The 16575-nt window shown below is 40.6% G+C and overlaps 1 protein-coding gene across 1 annotated transcript; it reads left to right on the top strand.

The window, feature by feature from the left end:
• The first annotated feature begins 2127 nt into the window (after positions 1-2127).
• Positions 2128-15362, top strand: psmd3 (proteasome 26S subunit, non-ATPase 3). The gene is made up of 11 exons (XM_022232799.2): positions 2128-2411; positions 4315-4505; positions 5348-5488; positions 6069-6205; positions 6715-6905; positions 7725-7828; positions 8259-8373; positions 9673-9896; positions 10503-10658; positions 11201-11251; positions 11656-15362. The coding sequence occupies exons 1-11, from the start codon at positions 2288-2290 to the stop codon at positions 11728-11730; spliced, it is 1509 nt and encodes a 502-aa protein (XP_022088491.1). The 5' UTR covers positions 2128-2287; the 3' UTR covers positions 11731-15362.
• Positions 15363-16575: the final 1213 nt, after the last annotated feature.

The following is a 16575-nucleotide window of genomic DNA, read 5'->3' on the forward strand; positions in this document are numbered from 1 at the left end:
CAGCACATTTACCTGGCTGGGTCTTATTGTTGATTTTCCTAGCAAAACAAATTAGGTCTTTCATGTGCACTGGATTTCCTGGTCAGTATGACATTAACTTTCCAGATACTCAATGGAGGGTTTCCTCACATTCGCCAAAGAGTTTCGTTTAGCTTATGAATTATGTAGGATTTCATGTGAAAATATTTTTATTCTTTCTACATTTTTGTAGTTTATTTTTGTACCAAACTTATTCTAGCGTGACGGTGAGTTAGAAATGGGATATTGTTATAATGAAGACGGCTTCCTCCTGCAAGGGAACGGTATAGACTATAAAGGGAAGGAATCTAATTTGTTCTTGTTTGAGACGAAAACGAAGTGTCTTTCCATCCTATAAATATGACTTATTTGACCGCGGAAACCATTAAATGTTTGGATACAAAACGTATATCCATATTCTCTTTGAACTGTTTCACTTTATATGTAAATTAATGTAAAATGGATTACTTATCAAGTATGTGGTGACTAAACCTGAAGTATAACAATCTCAGGTGGAACTGAACGGACAATGTACAGCAGTAAAATGAATAAATTTCAATAATTAAATGTCATCATTTTGTGACTTCATAAACAAAGAATGAATAGGTTCTCTTGTAAATGTTAATTGAAAAGACTTGTTGAAACTGTGTAAGCCTACATGTACATTCCAAGATCACTTTGAGTGTTTCCGTATAATACCGCAGATACATGTAATCTCTGACTTTACGGATATTTAATTTTAGTTAATATTCGTGTTGCTCACATATTTGACTTTTTCGGTTAGATTAATCATGGAATTAAATCGTCACCAAAGGCTGTAGTGTTTCCACTAAAACTGACTGCTTTATAAACTTATTAATCATGCCTGATTTTCTTTCGATCCTAAAAGGAACAATGTAATTTTTTCAAAAAATCACACACTGTGTATTGTTTGAAGAATATCCCGCAAAAAGAAGTCAATGCGATGAAATTAAAAGCTCTCAGCTCAGTCAGTGACCCCTGACACGTTCATGCTTTATTTTAATACCTGACCAAAGAATTTCTCAAGAGTCGTCAAGAATCTTATTAAGATCAGGGAACCAGACTGAGTACACATTGCTTCGAGTAATAAGTTGTTTCCTCACAAAGTTTTGCGACACCCTGAGGTCGTGTTCACGATGATGATCTCTTTCTCCGACTTTTGTACGAAGCTGTTGACACTTTTTGGCCTTTTTTCTGATTTTGTTCCAAAACATAATAAATAAGTAAATGACAAACAAAATGTTGGAATGGGGACAATCACTATCGCCTAAATCAGTTAAAATTATGAGCAATCATTCGATTAGGCTGCTTGGTCACACTTGTGGCGTTGTTACAGATTTAAATGAAAAAATCCTCCTGAATGGTAAAATAGAAACGAAAATAATCTATTGGTAAAAGTGTGCCTGTTTTGTTTTAATTCCCGAACAAATAACACCTGAACAAAAACTCTCAAAACAGCTCAACAAACCAGACGGTTTCTACTTTCCACAGATATATAGGAAAACATTGAAAGAATCCTCCTATAGAAGTAATAGTTAGCCAAGTAGAGTGTATTAAAATACAGTCTTGATTTAAAGACACTTTCGCCACCTTTGAAACCTCCAGGGTGTGTTACAGCTTCTACATTGAACAGAATATGCAAAGTTAGCCTATGATGACGATGTCGACACCTGACTTTTCCAAACCCTAACAATGGCAAGTTTTGCAGTTGGCGTAGACACCTGAATATGTTTTATCTCTTAATCAATTGTGTTTTTCAAAGACAAGGCTTTCCATAAAACAAGAAATTTGACTCGCAACTTTTGATCTGTCATACGGTATAGGTAGACTTTGTTTGAACAGAAGCACCCATCGAGGGCGCTCTTATAACGCATGCAGTCGTTAAAGCAAGCCGTTCCCAAAGGTTAGCCCGTTTGTCTTGAAAGCCACTAGGATCGCAAGCTGCAGCTGTCTCTGTAGGCACCTGTGCTGAATATCCTCAGTCACAGCCGCAGGCCAGTATATTGGGACAAGGCCATCGCAGAACTATCAAAATAACCTTTACACCAGGACATTTTTAATCAACTCATTATTACAGCACGCGGTACGAGGTAGCTCCAATAACCTTTAGTACCGTGCATGTACGCATGCGACCCTCGCCTTCATCGGGGGTACTTTCTTCCAAAACCGATGTTGAAAATTGGCATTTTTAAAGTTTATTTAACCGCAGCTGTGTCGCAGGAGTAGACAAGACGAAAGTGTTTGAATTATGGGGAAGGAAAAACCAGCTGATGTAGAGATGGTTGATACCACGGCGAAAATAAACGGAGAGGGAGAGACTGTGGCGGAGGAAGTCCCATCGAAGAAAGAAACCGACATGATAACTTTAGATGGTAGGCCTATCGTCGTTTAGTTTCTTGCTAAAAACGTTACCCTTGGTGAAAATCAAGTCTGGTTATAAAGTGCTGTCAGTCTTTAGTATACACTCAGTGCTTGTTGATTTTTTTACTGATTGAATGAAAAACAAAGGTATTTCAAGGGGGATTGGAGTACTTCAATTTCGCTGACTCACATGAAAATGGTGGACGGCATTGCTTATAATGCATGCTCTTATGTGACAATTGTGAATGGTTGTATGTGTAATTCCGACACATGATCTTTACCCATTTAAAGTGGCTATATTACGGGGAGCGATTCTCAAAGAGAATGAGAGAAATATTATTCCTTGACAAAAAATATCGGAATTACTGTATGTAACCTACTGCACAACAAACACCTGTGATTTTTCCTCATGTCATGCCCTAGGCTATGGCCATAAAATAACTCACACATAGCACTGTTGTGTGAAACTACAAAAGATACATGTACCTGTAATTCTAGCCTTTTCCAGTCAAAAAGAAGGTGGAAAAGTGCTCCGACTTTCCATTTACTTCCAGTTGAAATTTGCTTTTTCTGACACATGTATAGAAATAATAAAGATTTGATGAATCTGCGGATTGATGATGACCAAACCATATACTGTACAAAATCAGTTGCAATAATGCACACACTTGTACATTATAATCACTATAATAGCTTCTCACTTCTACATTTAGGAGTATCTCCAGCCACAATTTAATAGACAAACACTACTTCTTACCCTGGTGAAAATTTCTATTCCGTTTAAGTTTTTAATAAGGGAGTTATTTTTTTATTTATTTAAGGATACGTTATTCTGTCGCTTTTCATGTGAATCTGCTTGAAACAAGCCTCCATAGGGAAATTTTCCTCATTTAAAACAAATGGCAATTCTCCCTTCCTTTTCATGAAATTTGCATTCGAATATTCATATTGGGAAAACAATATTTAAATATTTGATAATCGATTCGGATATTTGGCACAGCCCTATAGACTCCCTCACTAATAAATTCATAATTATGCACGCATGTACACAAATGGCTTTGGCGGCAAGAAGTGTTAGCAGGCCATTATAACGTACAGAGGTGCGATTTTGATAATTTTCTGCCAAGCAAACTGTTTTTGCTATTAGTTGAAGCAGGTTTTTTAGTGCTCTGTAAAGAGATTTTGCAACAGGATTTCTCCTGTGCACACAAGATTGCCGTATCTAAGCCAGTCAGTCTCCTTTCGTGCTGTTTTTTAGCAAAAACGATATAATGGGATTTTCTGAAGAAGACGTGAACAAAGCCAGAAAACCTGAGAGAAAAATGATCAAAATTGCACTCTTGTACATTTTCAAGGGCCCGCTCACACTTCTTGCTACCAAGGCCAGTTGTGCGCATGCGTGCATAATTATGAATTTATTAAGTGAAAAGATCTGTTCATGACAACAAATCAATGAGTAGTGAGCAAAGTTGAATTCCTTACAAATAGTTTTATTGAGCAGAATTTTGATACACAATTTGACTCGAAAAGTGCCCTCATTCTCCTGGAAAATGCATGGTAAATGAAGAGTGTTTTTTCAATAGAAAGAACCCAAAGGGGAGGGGTTTTAATTTTTGTACTTTTAAGAGGAGTAGAAAGTAGCACCGAATATATTTTAAAGCAAATTTCACTTTGTGGACTCTTTAAATATGTCAGAAACAAATTCATTGGAAACTGGTGGCCAGTCCCACACGGTTGCAGTGCCAGTGGCAGAAAACTTAACTGATCTTCCATTTTTATGCACCAGACTGTCAAAAAAGTATTTTTTGAGAAGCTGCACATACATGAACTTGTATGTCTGTCTTACACGGAACATTATGACAGTGATTTTGTGTTGTGTGACTTTCTTTTTTGCCTTCATTTATTACTGAACAGACTTCAAGGAGCATGTTAAGCACATTGAGAAAGCTGTGTCTTCTAAAGAGAAGAACTACATGTCCAGGGTTGTCCGGGCACTGACCTCATCCAGACGTAAACTCAACCATGAAGTATTACGCAAGCTCATCACGGGCTACTTCACCTCCTCCAGCATCACAAGGGAAAACCTCATCACGTATCTTGATGAGGTGGGTCATCTTCTTAGAATTTGGCTCCTCGAGCAACTACATTTTGGTGTACATGTGCATTTGTGCATTGAAGCTTTAACCCTTACAGTACCGGGCATTGTTTGGTTTAGAGTACTCAGTACTACAAAGTACTACGTAACACTCTGAGCCTGAAGGACGTAGCGCTACTAATTACTATTTCTGGCTAGGTGTATTCCGTTGTTACTCATACAGAGAACAATAAAACCATGCATTCATAGTGCCACAGCATTGTATGGTACATTGTCTTCTCTATTGTATTTTATGGCTTCTGAGAATAATAATGTCATGTCCTCTTACAAGCGACAGGGCTGAGTGCTACATTTTACTACTAAGTAGTACTATGAAGCATTCGGGACTGTTAGGGTTAATACAGGGTTTTGGTTCAGCAGTAGATGTATTTGAATCTTGAGCCCAAAAGCTGCAATTGAACAGCATAAGAACATGCAGGAAAAAGTTGCCTGTTCATTCCTGTTGTGCAAACCCGACCCGAAATCCGAGATGGGTTACGGGGTGGATGCTGTATATTATCTACATGTACTTTGTTTCAGGTCGGTTTTGCCTGTTCTGCCCAACCTGATGCATTAAGTTGTGAATAACGGAACAAGTTCCAACCTCCTGGATTCATCCTTTGGTCTTTTGCCTGGCACACAGGCACACCAAGTGTAGACACAGTTACTTTCTTTATGGTCGCTTGCACCATGGAAGTTTTTTTTTCAGCAAAATTTTGGAAAATGGTTGTTTATCATTGTAAAAGCCAAAGCGTGAATGGAAAATGTGTGGAGGAAGACGAGCTATAAAGTTTGCTTTTGCTTGATTCGCAGCCGATGGATACAACAGATAATAATATCATCTTTCGGCCTCGGAGTAGTAAGACGTCAAATGGCCAACTACTGCCGGAGCTAGATGTCTATGTCCACCTGCTGGTTGTGGTGCACCTCCTTGACACCAAAAGATACGATGAGGTATTTCCCAGTGTAAACTGTCACCCGAGAACAGCAAGCTCATGAATTTTGCGGAATCTCACCTAGGTGGTTTGGGGTCAATGTTTTTTAACAATTTTGTCTTCTTCCGTCAGCTGCATTCAGCGTCTTCATTTAAAGAAATGATTGCTGTAGACACATGCTCTTTCAGTCCTACTGAAAGCCACAAATGAAGGGCTTAACCCTAACCTTGCCCAACCACACAGAATTAAACAGTAGTAAAGTGTTTAATTTTGTGGGGATAGGTCTGGTATGCCCATAACAGCTGGCTTTTGCATTGGGCTTGGCATACCTCAGAAAAACAAAGTCCAACAGCCTCTTTGCACAAATATGGGTGTTTAACTTTGTGTGAATGGGGAAGGTTAGGGCCAGCAACCCTTGGGGGAGGGTTAGGGTTAAGATGAAATGACTCTGTTTAGAACTTCAGTTAGATGATACATGCAACATTTTGAAATGAATCTAGTGTGAAAAGTGTTTTCTTACGAAATGATTTGTTGCAACGGACTCAGTGCACTGTGCAGGGCGTGAATATTGTAGTTGATCTTTTTTTCATATCCCTTAGGCCGTGACGTGTTCAGACCTACTCATGACCAAGATAGACGTGCAGAACAGACGCTCCTTAGACCAACTCTCAGCTAAGGCATTCTTCTATCACTCCAGAGCCTATGAGCTCACGGGCCAGCTGGAGAAAGTCAGGAGGTGAGAGATGATGAGAACTAAACTGGCCAGAACTGGTTTCAACTGGTCAAGGCCAGTTCCTTGTTGGTTTTGATTTCAGCATAACACAGCTTGCAAGACTCTCAGAATACTATCACTACCGGTTCTTTTCAGAACCACACTTCTTGGAAAGAAGAGAGTACATGTATGGTTATTCACGGCAGCTACCATCTACGTGATATCACAAAGCTTTGTGTCGTATTTATCATCACCGTTTGTCAGCCCATAAGTGAAAAAAATGAACTGTCTCCTACTTATGCCTGAACTCTCCTATACACGCACAGTAACACAGCTGGCTCCAGGTACGTGTAAATGAACTGGGGATAATTTGCACCCTGCCTAAGGATCTACCACTTCAAGCTTTGTGTATTTCAGGTCGCTCCTTGATTTGTAGACGGGCTCAGATTGTTCACATTTGTTAAATGAAAAGAGTCGCTGAAGGGCATTGTAACCTATCCCGCTCTGTCTGTCTTTGCTCCTTCGTGTTGTAGTTTCCTCCATGCAAAGCTGCGCACAGCAACCCTCAGGCACAACACCGAAGCCCAGGCTACACTCCTGAACCTTCTCCTGCGCAACTACCTCCACTACAACCTGTACGACCAGGCCGATAAGCTGGTGGCCAAGTCCACTTTCCCTGAAGAGGCGTCCAACCATGAGTGGGCCAGGTTTCTCTACTACTTAGGTGAGTGGCAGCAGCTGACGATGGGATCTCCTCTCTCTCGGCACTGCTGACATTTAAGCCTGACTCTGCCAGACACAGCCAAGTGCAAGAGGTGTAAAAAGTCTGCTGGACTTTGTTTCACTGGAAAAGGCAACCAACCAAACTGCCTACTTCTGTGTTGAGACAATGGGAACCGGTCCAATCGAACAATTCCACCATTGGATCCCGTTGTGGATGGCAACCACAGGTTCTCAGGCTGTTTGGCCTTTCGGATAGTTGACCTGTTAGATCTTGTTGCTCTAGGCTTGCAAGCTACTTGGACAAATGATGATGCATCCGGCAGGGTTTCTTGCCAAAACACCCTGGAAGCTTAGGGTTAATCAAAACATTTATATGTTTAGGTTTTATTTTATTTCATACATCTTGCGGCCTGACGGCCAAATTACATGTATCTTACAATAAAAAATGAAAGATTGCACCAAGTGAATAAAAAAATATAAAAGGACACTCTAAAAAGATGACACAGGTATAAATATTTTAAGAAAGTAGATTAATTTAAAAATTACTCATGGTGACGTAACGGACGGATACACATTAACATTACAACCAATAGTCACAACATAATATTGTTTCAACATAAAACATAACAAGTTTGGCCAGATGAGGTGAGGGAATGATCTTTGTTTGAGTGCTTATCAATGTGGAATGCAAGAAACTGTGCACTGCACTTGGTTGACTACAACAGAACGTCATCTCAAAGGGTTCAGAACATCAGAGCAATGAGTGCATAAAGACAAGATTTTGATGCTGACGTGCATATTTCTCTTTTCCCGTCGACAGGTCGTATTAAGGCTATTCAGCTGGAGTACTCAGAGGCCCATAAGAACTTGTTGCAAGCCTTGCGCAAGGCACCACAATACACTGCTGTTGGTTTCAAACAGACGGTAAGTTACCTGCATTTTTTCCCAGAGTTGTGCTTCAAGCAGAAATGTGCCAAGCTGGTTTTCTCTGGGGAATTTGAGACTTTCAGTGCTTGGAGACGCAACACCTTATGAATGGTAACGTTGCTTGCCATTTCTGTCAAGAAAATAAGATGAATACATTGCTCGCAGTAAAAGTCAAAGCAGTCTCTAGGGTATCATTTGTCATACTTTAGAGGTTCTAGATGATGGATAATATCCAATACACTCAATGATAAGTCCTAAAATTCTCTCACAAGTAAAAAGCCGATATTAAGAACAGAGCTTTGGAGTTGATCATTTAGACAATGGCAGACTTTACAACCTTCATAGTGTGCGGTTAAAATCAGTCATTCACTGAAGCCACTTCAGGTGGCTCCAGACTTTTAATCCTTTCCGTTCATTTCACTTGTAGGTTCAGAAGCTAGCTATTACTGTACAGTTGCTACTGGGAGAGATTCCCGACAGAGCAATCTTCAGGCAGAAAGTTTATGAGAAGGCACTAGCACCGTACCTACTCCTCACGCAAGGTACAGTCCTGACCACTCGGTGGGAGGAACTCTCAAATTAAAAAACTTTCCTTTCACCTTATGAACTGTGTAATACCGAGGAATCGACGAGGTTGGTTAAGATCCAAGCGGGTCTGGGAAAATTAACTTGTGGACATTCCCTTACATAATTTCACTGATAAAAATAGATACGTTCTTGGAGCAGGGTTTCCACCTGTAAACTTTGTAATAACAGCAATAATAGCCAGCGTTTTACCTAACTACAAATTGTTAGCAGTCACTTACATGTACTGTTTTATGCAGTGTCAAATTTGATCTGCTTTGTGAAAGTAAGTCACAAGTAACTAGAGCTACTTTTGAGTCAAAGGTTCTTTTGAAGAATCTTGAACAATGCAAATCCACAGGAACCCTCCACACTTTTCACACACGTAGTGTCTTTTCATCAGGATTCCAAACAGAGATACGACACAAAAAGCTGGAGTGGCTCTTTTTAATGCAAACTGAAACACAATGACTGAATAGTGGCCTTAATTAAGGATTCATTTTGACACAGCTGGTGACAGATATGACTGTTCCCACACCAGGTGCTCAGGATTATAGCTCAAGTTTGTCAATATTCACCAGTTACTAATGGGCAACTGTCAGCCGAAACCCTGAGTTGGGTGTTATTGAGAAGGGCATGGAATATTTCAGCTAGGATGGTGCAGCATTACTAGTCTCCTTTCAGCCGTTTCAAACCCTCAAATGCTAGAAGTGCCCAGGAGCGTGTTATTTGGAACCAAGTTTCTGTGCCCTACAGTTACTCAAGTTATTTGGTGTAGGCTGGAAGCAGTGCTTCTTATAACAGTTAGGCTACAATGAGACCAGCAGTCCAGTGTCTTTACCTTTTCCATATTCTGACAGCCAGGTCATGTGTTTTCAAAGCGTGCTTTGGTTGAGTTTGCCTGGTTTGGAGGAGGGGAAAATTGTCAGAACTTTAATTTGGAATGAAATGCACGAACTGCTGACTACAGTGATCTGAAATGTATTAATTTAAAAGGAAAGCCCAGTGTTTAAATTATTCTACTTAAATTGAAATATCAGGTCCTCTTAATTGGACAGAAATTGGCAGCTTGCCAAAATACCCACGGTGTGTTGTGATGTTAAATTGAGCATAAAGTTGTTCAATAAAACATTGCACTGACAGGTGCAAGAAATAAATATTGAAGAATTTCTTGTATTTACGTTGGTACACGCTAACAATCTGCGTAAAACGTTGTGATGATACTGACAATAAGTATATTAAAAAATTGTCTCCTTATTCTTATCAATTTGATTCAGCTGTGAGAACGGGAGACCTCCACCTTTTCAACCAGACCCTGAAGAATGTGGCCCCCAAGTTCCAGTCGGAGGGCACCTACACCCTTATCATCCGGCTCCACCACAATGTGATCAAGACGGGCGTACGCATGATCAGTCTCTCTTACTCTCGCATCTCCCTGTCGGATGTGGCCAGGAAACTCCAGCTGGAGAGCCCCGAGGATGCAGAGTTCATCGTTGCCAAGGTAATGAGTTACCGTCTTGTAGTCGCCATGACTGTTTTAAAACTTTTTTTTATGTAAGATGGTGTAAACAGCAGCTCTGAGCAACAGTGTAAGGTCGGGCAGAAAGAGCATCCATCTTTACTTAGTGTCTGCTGTTTTATACTAACCTTATGTATAGAGCCGTGAGCAGTTTTGAATTCCCTTGTTTCTTTATTTCTCAGTTACGTGCCTGACAGACGTGAAACCTGCCAAATCACCAAACAGATGGGGCAGATATTGCCTGTTTTAGTTCTTGTTGGGTTGGCAAAGATGAAGCATCTTGAAAGTCAGGATATAAAAGAACGTTGTAACAGAAACATTTTTCATTCCAGTTTGGAAAGCCTGCGGTTATTTTCTACACTAAATATGCAACGTCTTGAAAGGGAATAGGGGTGTATGCGTGTACACTAACTCAGGAATGCCGGGTTTCTAATGGGAAAACAGTGAATTACTACTGGGAAGAGTCTTTCACAAAAGGCAGCGTCCAAGTAGGAATAGGAACATTCTGACTTTTGAGATGTTCCTTAAGTGGTCAATACACTGACCGTTTTCCTTGTCTGAATGAGATGTTCCTCTGTAATACTGCAGGCGATCCGAGATGGTGTGATCGAAGCCAGTATTGACCATGAAAAAGGTTACGTTCGCTCCAAAGAGACGGTAGATGTCTACTCAACGAGGGAACCAATGGCAGCCTTCCATCAACGGATCAGCTTCTGTCTGGATATACACAACCAGGCGGTCAAGGTAGAGATGCCATCCACTGACTCTATAGAGTACCCAAGTGTGACGTCATTTTCAACCAGAAAGCGAAGTGCAAACGAATGGAGCATGCGCGCGTGTTGGTTCACGTGCTGGGTCTTGCACTAATACCTTCGACACACATAACTGTGCTTGTGACGTATTCACTTTGCAGCTCTGTACCAAAAATGTGTTGTCCGGTCTATTCAGAGAAGGATTTATGTTGTAGCTCATTACAATGCATGAAATTGGCTGTGGAAGTGTATCTTTGTGACGTTGAGTATAGATGTTGCTTTGAGGACTGCCGTCCAGTAAAATGAACTCAGAATCTCAAGACAAACACACCATACGTGTAGTGGGAAATCAGGGTGCGTAGGCCATATTGCTTGTTTCTGAACATTTGTCCTCAAGTGGGATGATTCGCTTTATCAGTGACATTTGCTTTCCCTCAAATCCAGCTAAATCCTGTCAAATTTCTTGATGAATTTTCAGGGGTCTGGGTTGAAAGGGGTAAGTTAGAATCATTACTTTTTCTTTTTTTTGTGCAGGCGATGAGATTTCCTCCCAAGTCCTACAACAAAGATTTGGAGACAGCTGAGGTAAGTCTGTGAACTTGTGCGTGTGTTACATTTACTGATGGTAAAAATCAGACCCGTGTTTCGGCTCAATATTTTTTAGATGTCAGACATAAATAAATGCAGACTGACAGTATTTAATAGAGAAATGTTCAAAATTTACGTGATTTCTAACATAGCTCCGCCTTTCACTTTCTTTTAAAAATCTAGAACATTGCTAATGAACCAGAACTCACAGGATTTTTTTGGATAAATGGCAACTGCTGTCAATTTGACCCAATGCCAGTTAGTTACAATATTCTTTTTCTCCATGGAAATGGAAATGTGGTGTTCACTTGTAATGAGTATTAAATTTAGTGCAAAACCCTAGTGCATAGTTTCCTTCAGTTTAGCAATCTTACATTAGAAACTTGTCCTTGGTTACTCAGGAGCGTCGAGAAAGAGAACAGCAAGATCTGGAACTAGCCAAAGAAATGGCCGATGAAGACGAAGACGGCTTCTAGACAGGTCAAGACAACCAGCCCCCTTTCCCTCCCACTTACCCCACCCATTCCCGTTAGCCTACCCTCCTCCTTTCCCTGTTGTCGAAGACTAATACAGGTGCACATAAATCGTTCAAAAGTAAGGATTATGTCTCCGTAAAACCACCCAGATGAGCAGTGAAACCACCCAGATGAGCAGTGACCTCTTAAGTTATGTCATTCTATGGCCATTTTCCAAATGGAAAGGAAATTGATGACGGCCCGCCCGATCTGAGGAATTTTCGAGAAGTTGATTTTCCAGTGCAGTAAAAAGTCATATCATATTGGCAACGATGCAGTGGTACAGTTTGGTTGGCGGTGGCAGTCTTGATTCAAAATTGTGACACGGTATTTGAACGCAGTACACCTTGCATGATCACCAAGATGGTACTAAAATGTTACCCCGTTGATAATTTTTACCAGACCAGTGCCTACAGTCAAATTGCGTATACTTTGCACCTGTATTTCCAAGAGTGTTTCTCCAAGTGGTTAATACAGAAAGCTCATGTGACTGTTCAGTGTTTCATTTCGAAAGAGCTCACCTAAAGAAGTCTTCAACATGTTCAAGCAGTTGGCTGTTGTTTGACAAGACTGAACTGGCTTCTCACACATAAACAAAAACAAGAAATAGAATTGTGCGATACCAGAGGTGTTGCTTGTGGAAAAGCTTAATCCTACGAGAATGAGTTCAGAGTCATTAGATGCCTCATTCTCTGGTCTGCTTCCATAGTAGGTCCTTTGCATTCTATTTTTCATCCCCTACAACTATTGCAGTCTGTCATCACTGATGTCGGGCCATATCCAAATTTTGTAGCCATGGTTTGTTCTTAAGCCATGGATGCTCCATAGTGAGTACTCGCTGCCATGCAAAACAGTGCCCGTTGCAGACATGGCCTGGTTTCATGGTTGTAGGATCAGAGCAGGTTGTGGGAAATCCAACATGTTGGTGCAAAGGACCTATCATAGTGTTCATGTGATACAGTCTATTCGGAAATGGGAAATGTAAATTCTTCACCAGAAGTCAAACAAAAACCCCATTTTTGTCCACAAAAATTTTTTGTTTCATGTAATTTGTGCAATGTTTACTGAGGATGCTGTTAACACAGCACATACTACATTGATCATTCATGTACGTTAACGGGTCCTGACTTGTTTTCCACCATCAGGAATAGACCAATCCAGTAAGCCCCGCCCACTGTGAAGGCGGGCACCCAACACATGCTCTTCTCCCATGTCACACTCCGTGTTTCAACCAGGGTTCAAACCACACGCATCACATAAATACGGTTGGACATAAATACGGCTGTGATTGGGCAGTATACGATGGGGCGTGGCTTGGTAAATTGGTCTGTCGATGGGCACTGTGAAAGCGTCCCTAAAGATTAGACCATGTGCACTCCAGCTGGGAAATGAAGAGGCCTCTTTTTAAGTGTACTTTTCTCAGTGCAGTTACCGGCTGTGCGGAAAAACTCTGTCATGCAAATCTGTCATTGAAATAAATGCACCGTCATCAATTGGCACTTGCACATTGTGCATTCCTTATCTGTGCTGATTCCGCTGCAGATTTTGTCTGTGCACCACATTGCATCTTCTCATTAGAGTCGAGTCAGTCGACCAGAAACACAAAAAGTACCACACCCAAAATTAACTGATTTGTAATACCCCCAAATTGTTCCTTTTGGGAGTTGCAGTTCCCCCCCCCCACAGTTAATGCAGTAACCGTCCATGCACAAAGTAAATGAAGACAGCCACCACAACCGCTGTATTTCAAACTTTGACATGGTTTTTATAGCGGCGGACATTTTTGTTCTAAACTGTAATGGACTGAATGGTTTTCCCAGCTCTACAAGGTGCAAAGTATTACTGGATTTGAGAGTTTGCTCATGTGGTCAGAGTTGATCAATTATTACTGACACAGTTTTTTTTTTCACCTTTTGTAATTATGTTTGATTCAGATTGACATGAATGATGTATGTCTAGAAACCTTCCAGCAAAGATCAGGCAAACAGTACTAAACTGTGGTTCGGTCTTAGGCTACAATGCAGAAAGAAAGAGGTTTTTAATGATGGATTTCTTCACATAACAGCAGATGTATGATATTACATGATGAGCCTTAATGTCAAAGAAAACTGTGAATCATTTTTAATAAATTATAAACTGTGGGCATCTCAAGAATAAGCAAATTTGCTAAGCTGCCAGACACACAAAATTACTTGAAAATAACCCAAAAAGTTTGTGCTAACATCAATCCAGGCTACTTTCCAATATGTGGGATGTATGTTGCTTGGGAAAAATTTCAAATTTTTGTTTGTATGTATAAGTTTCATTGTATTGCCACTTTCTTATTTTTGCTTGGCAGGGTAAAATTTACGATAACGAAGCAAAAATGTGTGCTGAACTGTTCCTGTAGACTGGCCTCCCGTTTTCTTTGATAACAGATTTAGTGCCAAGCTATCCAGAAAATAGGTTGACAGATTTATAATTTGAGTCCAGATATGCTTTTTAAAAGTAAGGAAATCAAGTCACTTTATAAAAACTCACACCGAAAAGAGTTATGGGCCTATATGATTATTTGATTGTTTTACTTGTCGGCTCGTACTTTACAGACATTGAAATGAAAGATGAATTCTCTTCCATTTGTAGCCAGCCAGACAATGGGGATCTTGAGGCCTTTTGGACTTTCGTTTATGGGTCAGTGTTTGGGCCTTTCTGTTTTGATGGGGGAAAAAACTTGTTTCAGTAAACCACTTTGCAACACCCTCCTTTGTTGCTTTGTAAGAACCAGTCATGCACACGGGGACATCCTTGAACTGCATATTACTGCCCATGCAAACAGCTGGGAAATTGAAGGTTACATCTTGTAAGTTAGGTTTAGCTGGTTGTGTCTGGCGTTTATCTGAGGACCTGTTTGATTGGCGCGGATTCCGGATCGCAATCAGAGATCCGTTGTCGGTTCTCTTGACACCAAAACCCGCTGACTGGACGGAGCAAACCAGCAATGGGATCACTAATCGAGATCCAGACCCGAGTGAACAAACGGGCCCTGATAGTAAAAACCGCCCAGCACTCAAAACTTTCTTGATTACCCTGATGCTCGCAAGCAGGGGAAAGAATGCAGTGGGAATGTTCTGTAAGTTACACTGCTGGGGAGTAGTTCGCTGTTCAGCTCTGCAAAGCAGTCTTTCTGTTCGCTAGCATCCAGAGACTTCTAAAATGGATGATTCCGTGAATACATCATAGAATTGCTTTTTCCCCTAGATAGGATTCTAATAGATGCACAGCTGGTTCGCTGTTCTTGCTAAATGTTGATATTCACATGGCTTTGCCTCTCCAAGTGCATGTACATGTACTCTTCTTTTTTCCTCCGAAGGGCAACATCTCTCTCCTGTATAGTGTATAAAAAGTAATACAATTAAACTTGGTCGGTGAACACAGTTTCACTGTCTTTGCCACTTTTATTGTAAACAGTCACGCCAGTGTGCATACTGCACAAGAACTATCAACATTTAATGTCATTTTTTTCCCAAGAACTTATACTGGATATCTTGTTTGTATTAATGTGTCTCTCAATAAAGAAAAAACTTCAAAAATATTGTTGTTTGTAAAAAAAGAAATGCCTTGGAGTCAGTTTGATTGATGTGTTTAACTATTTCAGCAGAGGAAGTGTCGACAATCATGCGGAATGCGCCTTGGTAGAAAAAGCTTCCAAACACCGATTATGTGGGGGTGCTCCAATGGTGTGCATTGTCACGTGTTTGTTGATGTGACGTCCGAACCGTATAGATGGTCTGAACTAGCGAGAGGAAAATCATTCGTGGCAGGGTTGAAAAAAGCTGCTAAAAGAAAGAAGAAAGCTTTTTTAACCTTGAAGTGAATGGTTAAGAGTCACAAAACCGACCATCCTATCATCGTGTTAGTCTCTTGCTCGTAAAATGCTGGTACATTTGGACCTACCTGTTTATGATGCACGTGAATGAATTATTTTGTAGGAACACATATATTTTCAAAGTGTTACGTACTGTTTCCAAAACGATATAGATGATATTTTATGAAGTGACCTTAACTTCATGTCTGCTGTGTAGCGCTTCTTTGGAAAAAGTTCATGTGGGATAGCTTAAAACCAAAATTAATCGTAGCCAATGCTTTCAAGGGGGGTAACTTTCGAGTGGCGAGGTATTCTGCGATTACTCCAAAAATGCTTACAGAGGTAATTCATAGTGTTAATCATACTAAATAACGTGTAATTTTTAGCTTCTCAAACAATGTACTTGGACTTGTGCTTTTACTAGTATTCTGCAATACAAGGACTCGTACTCGAAAGTACAAGTTCTCTTATACTAGAAACTGTAAGCACTTTTACTCAGAGACCCGCTGCCCGCCACGGCGCCTGGTTGGTCACTCGACCGTCTAGTCCTCGCCCGAGCAGAGTCCGGCGGCCGCTCGCCAGCTGGCCGTCCGTGCTCAACCTTCTTTTTTTCTATACTTGCCTTGTACTCGGCAAAGTACTCAGACTTGAACTCTACTTGACGATCTAAGTACTCAACAGTATCGGTACTCGGAAAAAAGTACAACTGCGACTACAAGACTGCTGTTTTATCATAAGTTGTTTTGCTAAAAGACAAGCTGATTGGTGAGGTGGTCAAGGGACATGTATTTAGGTGACACCGTCTCTCATTTCAAGGTCCACAAATGAATAATACATGTACGGCGAGCTCAGTGTATGTTTGTAAATGTTTCACGTGTCAGAGATCGACAAATTCAGCAGGCAGTCCTAATGCAACTGGGGCTTCTTATTTGAACACGCGCACTGAACAAAAAATTAAAGTT

Source organism: Acanthaster planci, linkage group LG08 (assembly GCF_054643075.1).
Source record: "Acanthaster planci isolate LZ-2023a linkage group LG08, COTS_SCS, whole genome shotgun sequence".
Taxonomy (NCBI): domain Eukaryota; kingdom Metazoa; phylum Echinodermata; class Asteroidea; order Valvatida; family Acanthasteridae; genus Acanthaster; species Acanthaster planci.

What these genes read in the sequence shown, in the direction of transcription:
- psmd3 (XM_022232799.2), top strand. Translation starts at nt 2,288, where the DNA reads ATGGGGAAGGAAAAACCAGCTGATGTAGAGATGGTTGATACCACGGCG. An exon ending in CAGCTGGAGAAAGTCAGGAG is followed by an intron (nt 6,206 to 6,714) that starts GTGAGAGATGAT and finishes TTCGTGTTGTAG; the next exon opens with TTTCCTCCATGCAAAGCTGC. An exon ending in GTACCTACTCCTCACGCAAG is followed by an intron (nt 8,374 to 9,672) that starts GTACAGTCCTGA and finishes AATTTGATTCAG; the next exon opens with CTGTGAGAACGGGAGACCTC.